The 17,865-nt window shown below is 41.1% G+C and overlaps 1 protein-coding gene across 1 annotated transcript; it reads left to right on the top strand.

Annotated features, from left to right (window-relative positions):
* Positions 1 to 619: 619 nt before the first annotated feature.
* LOC142850743 (myelin P2 protein) lies at positions 620 to 9,854 on the top strand. The gene is made up of 4 exons (XM_075974658.1): positions 620 to 730; positions 1,828 to 2,000; positions 2,156 to 2,257; positions 8,962 to 9,854. Exons 1-4 carry the CDS (start codon positions 658 to 660, stop codon positions 9,010 to 9,012), a joined length of 399 nt encoding a protein of 132 aa, XP_075830773.1. The 5' UTR covers positions 620 to 657; the 3' UTR covers positions 9,013 to 9,854.
* The last annotated feature ends 8,011 nt before the right edge of the window (positions 9,855 to 17,865 follow it).

The following is a 17,865-nucleotide window of genomic DNA, read 5'->3' as shown; positions in this document are numbered from 1 at the left end:
TACAGGGCTGCTTCTCATCCTGATGTATGAATGCATCTTCTGTGCTCGGCTGTGACAGACTGACCTTCTTGTCTGCCTACTCAGCCTGCCAGAATATGAAAACTATGCCAAGCCTCTCTCACCTCTGAATTTGTCCTCACAGTGCGGCCCTCCATTTCTCTCCCACAGCATATTTGAGCCTTTTATGACAATGTTCACAGACTTTTTCTTTCTTTTAAGAAATCTTAATTGTGCAGAATTAAGAGTCACCAAGATGCCTACACATATGCAAGTGCACTCAAATGTACTCATGTATGGGCACGCATGCACACACACACACACACAGATACACAAGCATATAATGCATAGAAGGACTTAAGCACTCATATCAATGTAAGATCAACCAAAAGAATATTCTGAAGGTTTGAACAATACTTTCAGTTATTTTCACGGTTGTGGAAACACAGGGACATTATGTAGGGGTTTCTTTTCCCATGGGTAGGCAGTTTATGACTTAAGAGCCGTTCATTGCCCAGTCCTATCACCGCCTTTCCCCATTGGGTCTCAGCATAAGTCACATGCTTTGGGTGTCTTTGAAAAGTACTGTGCAAGGTCTCAGCATCCCAGGGGCATCTGCTGCATCCCATCAGGAACTGCGCTGAATTCTCATCCATCGCAATGAGCAACAAATTTCTGGGCACCTGGAAACTTGTCTCCAGTGAGCATTTTGATGACTACATGAAAGCTCTGGGTGAGAAACCCTCCATGGCAAACACCCCTTAAAAGAAAGATGCAAGAGGTTTTCTTCTAACGCTTTTTTCCGGGTGTCTGGGGAATGTCGTGTGGGATGAAGTGCGATCTTCTGTGTCGTTCATGAAATTTACTTCCACCTCATTGGCAGTAAATTATCAGAACTTAACTTAAATGAAGCTATTTAAATGCATGGGACCGGAAGGCAGTTTCACAGGCTTGTCTTTGGAGACTTGGGGAAAATATTAGAATTTTAGTCCATCCATATTCTGGGATTTTGTGAAAGCTGGTTTATCAGAAATGAGTAGGCTCATAAGATAAAGAGTTGAATACTAGAAACCGCAATTTTAAATTTCAATCTTTATACAAACTAAAGATTCTTTTTTTATTTGCTTTGAGTTTGTCCATTATTAAATAATCATGTGGGTGAAGCTTGAGAAATGAAGCAGCCCCTAGGTGAGGACGTGTGTAACATTTAAAAATGGCTGAGATCAAAAGAACTGGTTGGCGGCAGTGAGTTCAAATTCAGTCACACTAATGCTGTGTTGGAACAGTGTCCACAGACAGAAAAGGGTGATGGACAGTTTCTTTTATTTTGTTTTTTCACCAGGAAGATTTAGGAACTACAAAATGTCAGAAATAAGATTCAATCAAGAATATAAAAAGGAGGGTTTCACTATGGCCATAGCTCCTTATTGACAGAAAATATAGACCAGTGGGGGTGGGGGGCTGGAGGAGAAGAGAGATCGTCTCATTGAAAACAGCTATGTTTGTAATTACAAACTAAGCTGCTTTTAAGCTTATATGGAACAGAAGTGATTTATTCTGTGGTGAGGGTAGCATTGGGCATAGCAAAGTGAGCAAAACTGAACAGCGTTTGCGCCGTAAACTCTGTAGACACCACTGCTGGAGCACTACTCTAAAATGCTTGCGTCACCAACATGTTTCTCTGCTCACTGTTGAAACATGGAGGAAGTCCTTGGTAGGAAACCCTGCCATCTACTCATTGAAGGTACTACTAAATACAGAATGTGACCACCATTGTCCCTTACATATGTTGCCTTGACGCCCACAATCTAATATTGCCTTGCTTTCCAGGTGTGGGGTTAGCCAACAGAAAACTGGGAAATTTGGCCAAGCCCACTGTGGTCATCAGCAAGAAGGGGGATTATATGACGATAAGAACAGAAAGTGCCTTTAAAAACACAGAGATCTCCTTCAAGCTGGGCCAGGAGTTTGAAGAAACCACAGCTGACAAGAGAAAAACCAAGGTAATGTGTAATATTTGTCCTGAAACTTGGTCCAGTCAACTATTGAGAGACAGGATTATTTTTTCTAGGATTATAGGCAGTGGGGGATGAACATGATGTATTGAGACATCTGACATGCAAACTGAGGCGAGCTAACCTTGAACTTGTCTTTGCAGAGCATAGTGACGCTGGAGAGGGGAGCCCTGCAACAAGTGCAGAGATGGAACGGTAAAAAGACAACCATAAAGAGGAAGCTGCTGGACGGGAAAATGGTCGTGGTAAGTGTAAGATCTCAGCCACATAGGCCGATACTTCCAGGTTCTAGAGCTATGCACGTGGGGACAAGTCCTCAGGCAGAAGTGCCTGAATGTTAGAGTCCTGTGTGACCCATGTGCGTGCATGCATGGTTACGTCCACTTACAACTCAGCTAAGCCCTTGCGCGCATGTGTGAGCCGGTCATCTGTGTCATTTGCGTGACTGCTTCATGCTGATTTTATTGGCGTCGTTGCTGATTTTGTGGGCATCAGGGAGTTGAGATGATTAGTAAGAACATCCCCAATTCTCGGGACAGAAATAAAGCTACATAAATACATTGACTATGCTTGTCTCAAAATGTCCCTTGTTCTTTAGATTACAAATGGACCATAATGCTAAGAATAAAGCCAGAGTTAATGCTTAACTGGAAAACAGTAAAGGATTCATATTTAAGTCCATTAAGTGTTAGTTCAAGATTTCCAAGCAGCCATATCAAAACAATAACGTTTAAACAATATTGAAAATATGGATAAATGTCACTTGTTTGGGCTTACAAGCAAAAAAAAGTATACTTCAAAAGTAAAATATAACCCTGAGAGGCTCAATTATAGAATATTTGCAGTAAAAGTACTTTGCTTCCAATAGTCCATAGGAACTTACCTAAACAATGTAAAAAATGCAATCTAAGCGAAGACCTTCTTCAGTTAGCAGATCCGAGGAAAAAGAGTCAAGATGGACTGGAAGAACTGAAGCCTGTGTCTCTGTGCTCACTAACTGGCACACACAATCCTCCAATGTTTCTGCTATCTCTCTCAGTGTGTGGTTCTTTTTTTTTTTTTCGAGACAGGGTTTCTCTGTGGTTTTGGAGCCTGTCCTGGAACTAGCTCTTGTAGACCAGGCTGGTCTCGAACTCACAGAGATCCGCCTGCCTCCGCCTCCCAAGTGCTGGGATTAAAGGCGTGCGCCACCACCAACACCAGGCTAGTGTGTGGTTCTTAGTTCTCACTATGCACTAAATTTACCTGGGCAGATAGTTCCAACATGAGGGCCCATTATAGATCAGAACCTCTTAAACAGTTTATTTAACCACTCACTGGATAAGGCAAATGTAAAAAATCATTTTTTATTTGTCGCTATTCTCCTTGTGAGCAAAATACTAAAAAGTATCTTCAGAAAAAAGAACTATGCCAGAGACCTGCTTAGGCGGGGGCTCAAGTCCCAAAGAGGACTGCGGAGTGGGAGGGGGGATGACAGGAACCAGGGACTGGACACAATCTCAGGTGAATCAGGATGGTTGCCAGCTGTGTTTATTGAAAAAGGAATATGTCTTTTATATTTTAGATTTGCACATAGGATTGGGTGGGAGAACGGGAGCACTGAGCTGGGGTGTGACAAGATCAGGGATTGAGGAATCTAGCATTGACTTTGACAACAGTCATATGTTAATGAAGGGAAATTAAATTTTTCTTGCCAGAGACTGACTGCTTTAGTAAGCAGGAACTTTCCTCAAGCCCCAAAGGAATGGAGATCCTTATCTAAATGCCTGACCTTGGAAAAGGACTTCTAGGGAGCAGATATTATACTATAACTTAAGAACAACTTTCGTTCCTCGCAGGGATAAGCCCTGAGCTGTTCCCTAAATGTGTCTGTGTCTTAATCATACCACACGGGCCTGTCCCCTCACCACATTCCTGAAAGAGAAGGTCCTGGTGTCTTACTCTTTTCCCATTATAACATTCCATTCTGGTTTCTCTACACTTCTTAACTGAACCCTGGCCCTCAGTGGCCTCAGACTCTGGATCTGAATTGTAGGCATCTCATCCTAGATCAAACATGTCTAGTAAATCTCTAACCTTCCTGCACTTGGTGTAATTAGGAGGGCACAATGGGATTCCTGGTTCCATAGTGGCAGGGAATTCTCTCCAGAGAATTATTTTGTTTAGAGAGAGGCTACCATTGTATACATTTTCATCCTTCAAAATCTGCACAAATTTTTCCAAAGGGGGAAGACATTACTAGTGAGAATCTTTAAAAATAAAAGTTAAAAAGTACTGGGGAAGTGTGTAGTAATAAGGAGCGGCGGGGCTGTGTCCCCAACACCCCAGCCGCCTGCTCGGCTAGCTTATGCCCGAAATAACAACACACAAACTGTATTCATTTAATCACTGCTTGGCACATTCTGCTCTAGCCCTTACTGGCTAATTCTGATATCCCGAGCAACCCATCTCTAATAATCTGTGTAGCTCCGGTCTTACCAGGAAAGATTCAGCATGTCTGACCTGGCGGCTTGCTTCATCATGTGCGACTGCCTGGGAGAGCGGAGCATGGCCTCTCTTCTGAGGCATCTGCTCCCGAGAGGAGCGCTGTGGAGTCTGAGCTCACTTCCTCTTCCTCCCGGCATTCTGTTCTGTTTACTCCACCTACCTATGTCCTAACCAATAAAATGGGCCAAGGCAGTTCCTTTATTAGCCAATGACCTTCCTCCATCAAGTGTGGGCTAATGTTGAAATGCTGGCACTTTGTCAAGCAGTAATGGTCATTATGTGGCCCATGGCATCTCCTCTTTTTTTTTTAATTTTGTAATTTAGATATCTAGAAACTATGATGAAGAGATCAAATAGGCTTGTCAGTCACCAGAGAATGACAGGAAGAAGAAGGATAAGAATGAGCACAAAGTCTAGAACAATGCTCAAATTTATAATAAATGACGAAAAGGTTCCTCCTGCGACAAAGGAATTTAAGGAATTTAAAAATCTTTCCATGCGGAAGCCAAGGGAGATTGTAATACCATGAATAATTACAGTAATTTGGCCATGTAAGGTCTGCAACCAAAATGTCTGGATTATATAGGGGAAAGCCTCTGCAGGGAAGGCAACCCAGCCTTGGGCTGGAGAGTCCAGGGAAGAAGGTAGGGTATGTGGTCACACCCTATAACAAACAGCAAGGGACTGAAGGGTGCTGGGATAACCTGGCAGCCAGGTCCAGCTTTGATTTGAAATGTTAAACAGGCACCTCTGTCCCAGGTTTGAAATTTAGCAAGTCCAGCCTTTTTGTTCATTTATTATTCATCATAATAAATGAATGATAAGGAACAAAGAATTCATCTGTGACTACTTCCTGATGATGTTGGGGCATAGGTGGGATGTTGACCAAATCCCTTTTTCTCCAGGCTCTGCTCCACCGTCTAGAGGTAGGTGTACAATGGAAACTTCTAGCTCCATGGTCATGGTAGCTGGGGGAAGGAAGCCCCAGGACCAGGGAAGGGGGGAATTCCCACTCCCTCAGGAATAGGCAGGTGGGGAAATAGGCCACTGATTGACAGTACCTAATCTGTAGTTCATATGACCTGTGAGGTAGATCCAAGTCAGTTTCCTGAAGCCTATAAGAACCTGTTAGAAGACTGAGTATGTAGATTAGACAGATGCCTTTAGCACAACAAAAAGCACTTTTAAGTCTACATTTAGAAAACCACCAAAAGAAATGTGAAATCTTGAGCTTGTGACTGAATAGGAGCTATGCTTTACTGGAGCTAGAGTAACAGCTTATCAGAATTCCGTTGGTTAATGCTAAAACTCTGGATTTTATCAGAATGCCGTTGGTTAATGCTAAAACTCTGGATTTTAAGTCTTAATGTAACAACAGCATAGAGAGTGAAAGAATTCTGAGCCGTTTTCCATAAACCTTAAAGCCATCGTCTTTCTCATACCTTCACAAATTGTATCCACGTACCTGAAAACACATCTTTATTTTTTTTATGTCCTCAAACCTTTATACACACTGTAAAACACCATATTAGAACCCTAGAACAATTATTTTAGAGCCTCATAACTTAAGCTTTCCTGTCCTGAGACCTTACATACACTTCACACCTTACTCTTTCAATCACTCACTTCAAGACACAGAGCATTCATGGTAAAGTGAGTTTCTGTAAATAAAGGAATAGTAAAAAGTTTTGTTGAAATCTGTTTTGTGAGTTTATCTCTTTTTTGAGTATGGTAGCCAGGTAAACTGTTTAGACCTAGGAGTAGCTCTAGGAAAGGGAGGTCTTTGAGTGCAGGGAAATGGGAAGGCAGCTGACACCTTGGGAGAAAGGAGCGGAGCGCTTGCTGCTTCAAAAAGCAAACTATCTCCCAAGATTGCATAAAGACATTGTGATAAAAGGTTTTCTAAACTAAAACTGTTCAAAATCTAAATGTTTCCCAGTGTGTTTTTATAATTTAAATGTCTGTAAAACTCCACTTTTTTCTTTAAAAAGTGTACAATCTCTCAGAAATAAAGTACTCTATTTTTATTCCAAGAGGTAACCCACCCAAGGCAGAACCGAGCTCCAACAGAGGGAACAATCTTTTCCAGGGGTTTGGGTCTCCTCTCTGGACTCAACCTGGGCCACATTTCATAGCCTACCTTCCAGGTCCCAGCCCGCTCTATTTAACTGTGGCTGGGGCTTCTGGTGCCAATCATGGATCCAGCATCTCTGAAACTGGTAAGGTTCACGCTTGCAGCTGCTTCCCTATGACCCCTCATGTCTTAAAACCAACTTTACCTGGGGGACACTTAGTGTTACCAACTCTGGCTTTGTACAGTCTTGCATATAAATGCATGGAGGTGTAGTATGATGCCTTATTAAACCTTGTTTTTTAAATCCCACCTTTTGTAAACCTTGTTTGCAGGAAAGGAATTATCACACAAAAATCTATCCTAATCGAAAATATCTCGGAGACCTGCTGGTGTCTTTTTGGTAGTCGCACTCCACAGGGACACCTTTCATTACGATGGCAGTGAAGTCACATGACATCCATCTTCTCTAACCCTAGCAGTGATGGTGACCAGTCAAATGGCTGCCTAAAGATGGGATCAGGCCACACGGTTCTTTTAAGATTCCTATACATAGATTTTAGACTATCAACCCCTCAGTGTTACTAGTTTTAATCTTTAAAAAAACTAGATTTTACAATTTTTAAACCATATTCAATAAACTTATAAGTCTTGAGGAACAGAATGTTTACATAAACCAAGTCTAATTTTTTGGCTGTTCTACTTTGCTTCCTTTTCCCCATCAATGTCAGGTGGATCAATCTGACACAGGTCACAGAGGAAACTTTAAGTAATGTTATCCACACGAAAAAGATGTCTGAACCCCTGCCAAGCTGAATCCAGTGACCATTGATCTCAGAGATTGTGGCAGCAGAGATACTTCTGTCTCAGCTCCATGCTTACAACAAAACTTACAGACATGCCAGAAAACATAGACCAATCCACATACACAAAATACAGACGAAAACTTCCAACAACAAACTAGAAGCAAGTGGTGGGCAATGTCTCACTATTTGCCCTAGACGGAGACTATTGGGGTACTGTTGAATACCCCCCCATGTCCCAGATAGGGGTCTCACAAAACAGAACCAGACTATGATAATCTAAGTTATACACACACACACACACACACACCCTAAAAAAGAACTGAATATCACACACGCACACAAACTCACACACACAAACGCACATATACACACGTGTACATACACACATGTATATATACACCCATGTTTGGAATTTTAATTATAAGTTTTTTTGTTATATGTTAAAGCCAAATTTTGTTGCAAATTATATACATTTTAAACCATAAGCAACATTGCAGGTTTTTTTAAAAAAATATACCTTAAATCACTTTCGTATCACTTTTTTAAGCTTTAAACTATAGAGACAACATGAGCCTGGGAAACATAAAAGATATTTTGCTTTGACCCATAACATTTTAACGAAAGCATCCATCTCTTCACACGGTGGAGGAGCCAGAGGCAGAGGTGGGTCATCGCCGGGTGCAGTTTACAATTTAGCGTCAAGGGCCTGGTGTGACATTGCAGAGAGAACAAGTTTCCACTGGCATGCTCTCAGACTCTTTAAACGTGGTGCAGTGTTGACTGTCTCTACTCACCTTATCCCGTGTCCCCAAGTCTAAGGAGCCAAGGACTACATCATTGTACAAATTGTAAGAAAGCTGTTAGTCCAGAAGAAGCAACCTTAATTCCTTTTTTCTTACGAGCACTACACAATGTCAATAAAAGTCTTCTTTCTCCAAACTCTTTACGACACATGACTCCAGTATATGTCCTCCTTCTCGCCCAGCTCTTAGTCTTTCTCTGCTAAGGGGTTTGCAATACCCAAGGTAAGTCCTGTCCACACTGAAGCCAGATGCCAAAGACCAGCAGGATTTTGACCTGTGGTGAGAGGAGATACCGTCTATCATGTCCGGGAGACAGGAGACCAGGCACTTGAGGAAGTTTATCCTGGATATCAGGAAGCAAGGACAGACGAACACTAGAATCCAGCTCACCTCTTCTGCCTTAGTCTAGGCCATGGTCCATGGAACAGCACTTCGCTAATGTGGCCTGTGCCCAGTCTTCAGGTCTTCTCACCTCAGTTACCCAACACAGACACTCCTTCACACATAAAGTTTTATTTTATCTTTGTGAGGACTCCAGCTCCCACAAAGCTGGCTACCAACATTAAGCATTATTACTGGATATATCATGGATAGTAACACAGATCAACCTTAAAAGTTGTCCTCAAATGCCAGTGGCCATAATTGTGAACTGCTAGAGAACAGGCGTGTGAATGTTTTAACCTGTCTAAATGTGATAGTATGAGTTCATTTAGACTGCTGTTTTATTCCAGATGTCCTGTTCTCTAACTTGTATTTTACACAGTCAATCTCCCTCTCTTAAGGAATGCATGATGAAGGGCGTGGTCTGCACCAGAATTTATGAGAAGGTCTGAGAAAATTGCTGCATCATTCAACTGGTGCTTCCCCACCTAAGACTGGGAATCATTCAGTGATACCCGAGGACCCTGCAGCTGACTTGTCTGGTTTTGCATTTGTCCTGATATGTTCTATAGGTAAATGTTTCAGTTGAGAATTAACCTAACTTTGTTAATTTAGACATTTTCCGTTTCATCCGTGTCTTACTATGTTAATCCTTCTGTATTGACCAGGCACAAATAGCCCATGAAAATCACTGCCTGCTAAGTGACAGCCTAGGCTGCGTTCATACTGTTTGAAAAGAAGTAATCAATACTAAAGCAAAGTAAGAATATTGATCTGGGCAGTGATAAATGTCTCCAGGGGCCTGGAAAGGTATGAGGCAGGGGAACCACAAAGAAAACAAAACAAGGGGATGAGCTGTTTTAAACTGGGGGGCTCTACTTTCAGCCAATAGGAGCCACCTCCATTCCATTTCGGCCAAAGTTTTACAATGTACAGGCAATGGGATGCACGGCTACCACAGCAATCGAACGTACGATGACAAGTGTAGGCACCTACATAACTCACATCCTGACCAAGATAAACACATGTCCTTAATCTTAAAAAGCATCCTCGTCCTCCTCCAAATCTTGTTTTGTCTCACCCACCAGAAGCACGATGGTGCTGATGTGGTGCTGGATTAGCTTTGCCTAAAATAGAACCAGACCTCATGCATTCATTCTGTTTCCATTTTAAAACCTAGCACGATGTTTTTCATGTTCATCCAGATTGTTATATGTAGTAGTAATTTGTTCCTTTTTATTGATGAGTATTATTTCATTGTATAACTGTATCATTTTGGTAATCCATCCTTCTATTGAGACAATTGGGTTTTAACCCATGTTTGTATATGGTAAATAAAAGCTGCTACATTCTCATACAAGATTTGATGAGCATATGGCCTCTTTTGTGTTTGGTAGTCGTAAAATTAATGAATTCAGTAATTCTTGATATTCAAGAATGAGAAGCCACTGTGCTTATATAAGAATGAAATTAATGTATAATTGAGTAAATGAGAATTATGCGAATGTTCATGGCAATCAAATGTTCAAGGTGGAAGATCTATCTATCAATCATCTATCTATCTACCTATCTATCATCTATCTATCTATCTATCTATCATATATCTATCTATCATCTATCTATCTATCATCTATCTATCTATCTATCATATATCTATCTATCATCTATCTATCTTCTATCTATCTATCTATCTATCTATCTATCTATCTATCTATCTATCTATCTATCTATCTATCCATCCATCCATCTATCCACACACACACACACACAAATGAGGAAAGGCAGGAAAATCCATGAATAAATGCAAAGCGATCAGTGTAAACCCATGGTTTCCATCATGCTGTGAATAGAGATGTCCCTTACAGTCACACATGTTAAAGTCTTGACCCCCTAACTGGTGGGACTATTTTGGTGCTGTTAAAAACGTTAGCAGGTGGGGTCTACATGGAGGAAGTAGATCACTACGGGCATGCTTTTGAAGGTTGCCCCAGGACCCTCCCTCTTTTTATGCCCCCTACCTTCAACAAGTTTTCCTCTGCTATATAGATTGGGTGTGATCATGCTTCGTGGACCACAGGCCCAGAACCAATGCAGGTAACTAACCGAGCCTTTGGAATTCTGATCTCCGAAGCTACCAGCCACAGCAACCCTCCCTCCTGTTGTTTAGACTGGGTGTTTTGTCACAGGGACTAATACAATCTCCAAGCTGTGTGTGTGTTTATAAATAGGTACAATTGTACAAACACAACTACACTTGTATGTGTATGATATAAGCATATACCTGATGTATGTTTGCATGCTTGGGTCTTCTGGTTTTGTTTCCCCAAAGAGCGAGAAGCACAGATACCCCAGACACATAAGTACGCTTAGCACTCCGAGCTTGTTTGATGTCATTTCTCACTAAAAGGAATGGCTGATTCCACATAAAGACAGAGTAGTACTCAGTGAGATTTTAACTATTTGTGTTTTGTTTTTCGAGACAGGGTTTCTCTGCCTCCCGAGTGCTGGGCCACCACCACCCAGCTAAGATTTAAACATTTTTATACACTAAAATCAAAAATAATCAAAGAAATGAGAGAGGTGTATTACCTGAACCCAAAGAAACTTCCCCAAACTTGGGACAATTTGGGTGCAAAATACTTGATAAAATCACAAGTTTAAGAATTATTAAGAAATCATAAATTTATAAATTATCATCATGAATTTTAAACCACTGGGAAAAAGAATAATTCAAGACTCTGTGCTGATATTGTGGCTAGATGATAGATGGTAGATAGAAGATGGGAAAGAACCACAGAATGCATGAACTGCAGAGTGCATGTACCGCAGACTGCATGTACACTGAGAAAAACAATTAATAAATGGGACTTCCTGAAACTGAAAAGCTTCTGTAAAGCAAAGGACACAGTCAACAAAACAAAATGACAGCCTACAGAATGGGAAAAGATCTTCACTAACCCCACATTAGACAGAGGGTTGATCTCCAAAATGTACAAAGAACTCAAGAAATTGGTTATCAAAAGAACACATAATCCAATAGAAAAAATGGAGTACAGACCTAAACAGAGAACTCTCAACAGAGGAATCTAAAATGGCTGAAAGACACTTAAGGAAATGTCCAACATCCTTAGTCATCAGAGAAATGCAAATCAAAACAACTCCGAGATTCCATCTTATACCTGTAAGAATGGCCAAGATCAAAAACGCTGATGACAACTTATGCTGGAGAGGTTGTGGGGAAAAGGGAACACTTCTGCATGGCTGGTGGGAATGCAAACTGGTACAGCCCCTCTGAATGTCAGTGTGGCGATTTCTCAGAAAATTAGAAAACAACCTTCCTCAAGACCCAGCAATACCACTTTTGGGTATATATCCAAAGGATGCTGAATCATATCACAAGGACATGTGCTCAGCTATGTTCATAGCAGCATTGTTTGTCATAGCCAGAACCTGGAAACAACCTAAATGCCCCTCGACCGAAGAATGGCTAATGAAAATGTGGTACATTTACACAATGGAGTACTACACAGCAGAAAAAAAAACACTGACATCTTAAATTTTGCAGGAAAATGGATGGAGCTAGAAAACATCATATTGAGTGAGGTAACCCAGACACAGAAAGACAGTTATCACATGCACTCACTCATAGGTATTTTTTAAATACAAAGCAAAGAAAGCCAGCCTACAAACCACAATCCCAGAGAACTTAGACAACAATGAGGACATTAAGAGAGACTTACATAGATCTAATCACCATGGGAAGTAGAAAGTAGAAAAAGACAAGATCTCCTGAGTAAATTGGGAGCATGGGGACTTTGTGGGAGGGTTGAAGGGAGGAGGGGAGCAGAGAAAAATATAGATAGAGCTCAATAAAAATCAATAAATAAGAAGAAAATAAAGAACAAAAATGTCAATGTCATAAAATATAAATAAAAAAAGAAAAAATGTCGTGGAAATTTTCCAGATTATATTATACTGAAAATACACGGCAGCCACACGCAGGGAAGGATCCTGGTTGTGTCTTGCATATGGTTCAAAGAACATGAGGTCAGCCTGTGGATTAGAGTACACACAGGGGTTACATTAGAGTGAACTGTCATTGTAGGAAAGACTCTCTCTAGTCTTGGAAAATATATGATATTTTGGGTATTGGGCATGTGAATGTGATTCAGCCTCACATGTTCAGAACAACGTGTGAGTGTGTTTGCGTGTGCATACATACACACCCACAGAAAGAATGGCAAAGCACATGGTGTAAAATTGAACAACAGCATTATCTGTGAAAGATGTGTTTGTTGTCTATGAATTACTTTGCTTCTTATGTTTGTTTTCTATAAATTAATATACTTCTAACTTCCTTGTATTTTGAAATTCTTTGCAAAGAAGGTGCACTGTGCCAGGCTTCCTCTGCCCCAAGGGCTTCAGTTGACATGTTTCTGCTGGGCATTGTTAGCCTTGCTTTTGGTTTTGCCTTTTTCTTCTCCCAGGCCAACCCATTAAAAAAAAGGAACATTAAAACTGCCCTCCTAGTCTTAGAGGTTGATGGTAATATGACTAGTCATAAAATGTATCCGTCAATAAACGTAAGTACTCTTTTATACAAAAGCTGTGGGTACTTTTCACTCTCATAACAGGAAAAGTATTACGTTACTAATGAGGAAGAGAAGATAATCATTTCAGCAGGTGGTAATGTTGCTAAATTTAAATAACGATTTCTTAGCAGCCATAAAGGAGACCATGAGAAAAACCTAGTATCCGAACCTATTTCAGGTATTGTAGCAAAACACCCTATGTCACACATCATAACAATAGAACCCTCACTCTTGCGGAGGCTGGATAGCTCACAGTCTAGATGCTGGCACTTCTGCTCTCTGTGTAGGGATGCTTCCCCACTGACAGGTGAGACTGCAGAATGACTTCCCAAGGGCCTCTTTTATAAGGTATAGTCAGATTCCACAGGGGTTCTACTTTTCATGGGAGCTAATTACTTCCTAAAACTACTGAACCTGGGAATTAGGATTTCAACGCATGAATATGGGGAGTAGGTTTGGGTTGTCAACTGTCCTCCAAAGGCCCACACCCTGAAGTCTGGGTTCTCAGCACATGATGCCATTCGGAGGTGATAAAACCTTTAGGGGGTAGGTAGGGTCTGCTGGGAAACAACAAGGTCATTGAAGTGTCTCACTGAAGAGTATATTGGGATCCTGGGCCTTCCTCAATTTCTTTGCTACCCAGCCTCCATGAGTTAAGCCTCTTTGGTCTGCCATACTCCACTTGTCACAGTGTTCTGCCTGGCCAGTGGGACAGACATCAATGGACCCAGATATCCAAACTATACAGGAAAATGAGCACTTTCTTCTTTGAAGTTAGCTTTAGGTATTTGATTTAGAGATTGAGCCCTGATACAAACATCATCAGACTAGCAATTAGGGTCCATAATATTTAAGAATTGGCTCAACATACAGTTTTGATTGCCTAGTGTTTTTCATTTGACATTGTGACATTGTCATGAAGAGCAGTCAGACTGATTAGTTGAAGCTTCAGATCCCTCCTTATCAGCTCTGATCCTGGACACATTCCTCAACACACACACACACACACACACACACACACACGGAGAGAGAGAGAGAGAGAGAGAGAGAGAGAGAGAGAGAGAGAGAGAGAGAGAGAGAATAAGAATAGTAGAGAACACACTTTGAAGAGCTGTGAAAAATAACTAAATAAATAAATAAGCTAATGCTTGCCAGGTGTTTAGACCAAAGACATTACAGAAGTATCTTCTATTATTGCTGTTTATTTTATTATTTATTTATTGATTTTTTTGTCTTGAGACGAGCTTCCATATGATAGTTCAGTCTGGTCTCAACTCATGATCTTTGTGTCTTTCCTCTAGCGTGCTGAGATTACCACAGACACGATTCTTGGCTGTTCTGCTATTATTTATCTAATGAGGTATATGATGTTCAAATAGAACATTCTGTTTAAAATAAACAGAAGCACAGATCTATGTTTTAAGTAACTTGTACTCCAAGTGAAAAAGTCAAGAATACTATTCAGACAAAAATAAAAATTAAGAATCATATTCAAGTTAATTGATATAAACAAATGAACACTTAAATTGGGATATTTAAAATGGGACTTAGTGATTAGCTACTCCAACTTAAATATGACCTAAATAAATGCATATTCCTAAAGAATAAATTATCTGTTGTCAGTTGTATAGTGAGTGACACACTTGGTCTATGTTTTTAAGACATTACTGTTTCTAGGAACTGGCCCAAACTGGCCTGAAGGGCTGACGGCTAGAGACAGGTTTCAGGGAACATGTCTATAACCCAGCATTTAGGAGGAGAAGGCAGGGGCATGGTAAATGTGAGGCCAGGCCATTTGAGACATCATGACATGCTATCTACAAAACACAGTTTTTCAAAAACTGATTACTGATTTCAGGAAATTGGCAAGCCAGTTTTTAGAAAGGATTGGAGGTTTGTTATGTGTGTGAGCGTGTTTTCTGCATGTAAGTATTTGTACCACATGAATCGCTGGTGCCCTCCGTGGTCATGTGAGGGAGTTGGGTCCCCTGAAAGAGGAATTATGGGTGGTTGTGACCAGCCATATAGACGCTGCTCTTAGTTATTGAACTGATTTCCAACCTCCTAGGTTTTCCTGGAAGAGCTGTAGTTTAATATTGGTTGCTATACTCCTTCTAATCCTGATTAGAGATTTAGTCTATAATTATTTCTTATTGCTTAGGCTGACTCCTAATCCATGCAGCATGTCTCTGAACATGGTTGCACAACAGAGTCACCAGAAAGCTAAACATCTGAGAACTAGGATTATATCCATCAGGGTGCTGCAGGGACGCCTTAGAGGCTGCTCTTCCAGAGGAGTCGAGTTCAGTTTCTAGCACACACCTCAGGCAGCTCCAAACTGACTATAATAACTGTAGCACCTGAACAGCATTGAATAAATTCACATAGAGTCATATGTATACATAAAAAGAAATCTCAAAAAAAATTATACATGGAATCTTTAATTTATTTATTTTCTCTTGCTGTGGGCGCTGGCTGAGATCCAGGCATTGCAGCCATTAAAAGGCAAGCACAGACATATCAACAGTTTAAATACTTTATTGAAAAATCCCCCACCTCCCACCCCAACCCTGGTTCATGGACCAGGCTGGGTCAACCCACAGGGAGTTTAGGCTCTGTTGAGAGAGAAAAGGGAGAACGCTTTGTAAGTTGTTTTCAGAAGCAAGACAGAGAAAGTATTTGATGGGTTAAGGTGGACAGTCTCTAGATAGAAGGCAAAGTTTCTGCAAGTTTTGTTTGTTTTCGCAGGGCTTCAGTCTTCCCAGGGCCTTGCACGTGCTGGCTGGGCAAGCGTTCTATCACTGAGCTATGCTCCAGGGTGTGGGCGGTTTGTGATTAGCTGTAGGCTTCAGTTTGCCTTGTACTCTGTGTTGGTTTTGGCTTGTGTTGGTAGGAATTTAGAGACATGGAGTTCAACCCAGCCTAATGACCTCCAAATTACATTTTAACACTAGACTCAAACCCCCAGATGATGCTGCACCAAAGCTAAAAAACTCAACTTAGATGCAGGGAAAGTCCATTAAAACCAAGAGTAACAAAGCCTAGAGTTAACTGCCTGTGGGCTGTGAAGGTGCTGCTGCCGGCATACGGGTGGGAAATGCCAAGACTTCTCTATTAGGGATGCCCTATTGATTATCTCTTTGCTGTTTCCTGGGGTGGCCATGCAACTGTCATTCAGATTTATTCGCGTCATGCATGTACAAGAGTGAAGGTTCACAGACTGGGCCAGCAGGGGAAGATAGCTTTAAAGAGATGCTAGGTCTTTGCAAAACACAACTCCGTTTCCAGAGGAGCTCACAAAGAATCACCCCAAACAGTCAGCACAGAATGAGCTTTTTGTGATCTGTTTCTTCACTTTATTTTTTAAATTTACCTGTTATCAGGTATTTGTTATCTGTATGAGATTTGGGCAGCATGTACTGGAGCCTGAAATCCTCCCTCAGCCAACTAGAGTAGAACAGTTGTAATCTGCCTGCTGATACAGAGTAAATTCACCAATCCATGAGAGAACTGATGGTTCTATCCATTCTGACAAGGTTTTAAAGCTAAACCCATGACTGGCATGACATTTCACACCCACAAGATCAAATATTGTTGGAATTTGAAGCTTGTTGGAACTTGGGATGATGGGAACAGCCTGGTATTTGGCATTGCTGTGCTACTAATCTTGATGTCTTGTAATCAGGATACTTTTCCCCGCAGGGCAGATGAGAGCATTTCAGTCAGAGCATCCCACAGTCAGCCAGGGCACAAACTGAAGCTCTTTGTCTGTTTTCAGTGACCAGCAAAGCCCTGGGAGAAATAAAGGAAAAGTGAGAAATAGCTTCCTGGTCATGAAACAGGCCCTCCTCTCTGGGAAGAGTTGAGAAGACAACTTCATCAAACCATAAATTATTAGCACCATTGCTGTTGGCAAAACTTACTCCAGAAAGCACAAGATTGGTTCAAAACTGTAGGATATCTCCCACCCTAGTCTCTTAAACCCACTGAACACAGTGAAAAACCACATTGCTTCCACCCGCAACTATCAACATGTCGTCTTAAACAAGTGTGCTCCTTGGCAAATTACAGACTGAATTCAAAGGGCAGAGCCAGGGAGATGGTGAGGCAGAAGCAGAACAGAAAGGCTGAGACAGGTAAAGGAACACTGTGAGGAAAGAAGCTCTTACCTGGAGTCCAGCTGGTGTCCCAGCAGCTAAGAGTAGATAGTTGAAGAACTGTAGGCAGAGGCTGCTTATTGGTTTCTTGGCTGCCTGGCCACACAGAAACTATATTAATTAAAACACTGTTTGGGCTATTTGCTCAGGCTTCTTATTAACTAACTCTTACATCTTAAATTAACCTATTTCTATTCATCTATGTATGGCTTCAAGACTCGTGGATTACTGGTAAGGTTCTCTGGTATCTGTCTCCTTCGGCAGCTACATGGCAACTCCTCAACTCTTCTACTCTCTCTTTATCTCTGTTAGAATTTTCTGCTTGGTTTTACTCTGTTAAGCCATTGGCCAAAAGCAGTTATTTTATTAACCATGAAAATAAAACATATTCACAACATACAGAAGGAATCCCCACATCACAGAGTAGTTAGCTAATACAGAAGGAATCCCCACATCGCAGAGTAGTTAGCTAACTTGGCTATAAAGGTTGCCATTTGTGTTAGGAATTTTTCCTTATGCAAGCTCTCTGCTGATGCAAAAATTCCAATCAAGCCAA

The sequence above is a fragment of the Microtus pennsylvanicus genome, chromosome 5 (genome assembly GCF_037038515.1).
Source record: "Microtus pennsylvanicus isolate mMicPen1 chromosome 5, mMicPen1.hap1, whole genome shotgun sequence".
In the NCBI taxonomy this organism is placed as follows: Eukaryota; Metazoa; Chordata; class Mammalia; order Rodentia; family Cricetidae; genus Microtus; species Microtus pennsylvanicus.
Note: the sequence above shows the minus strand (reverse complement) of the source record. Positions and strands in the feature narration are given on the sequence as shown.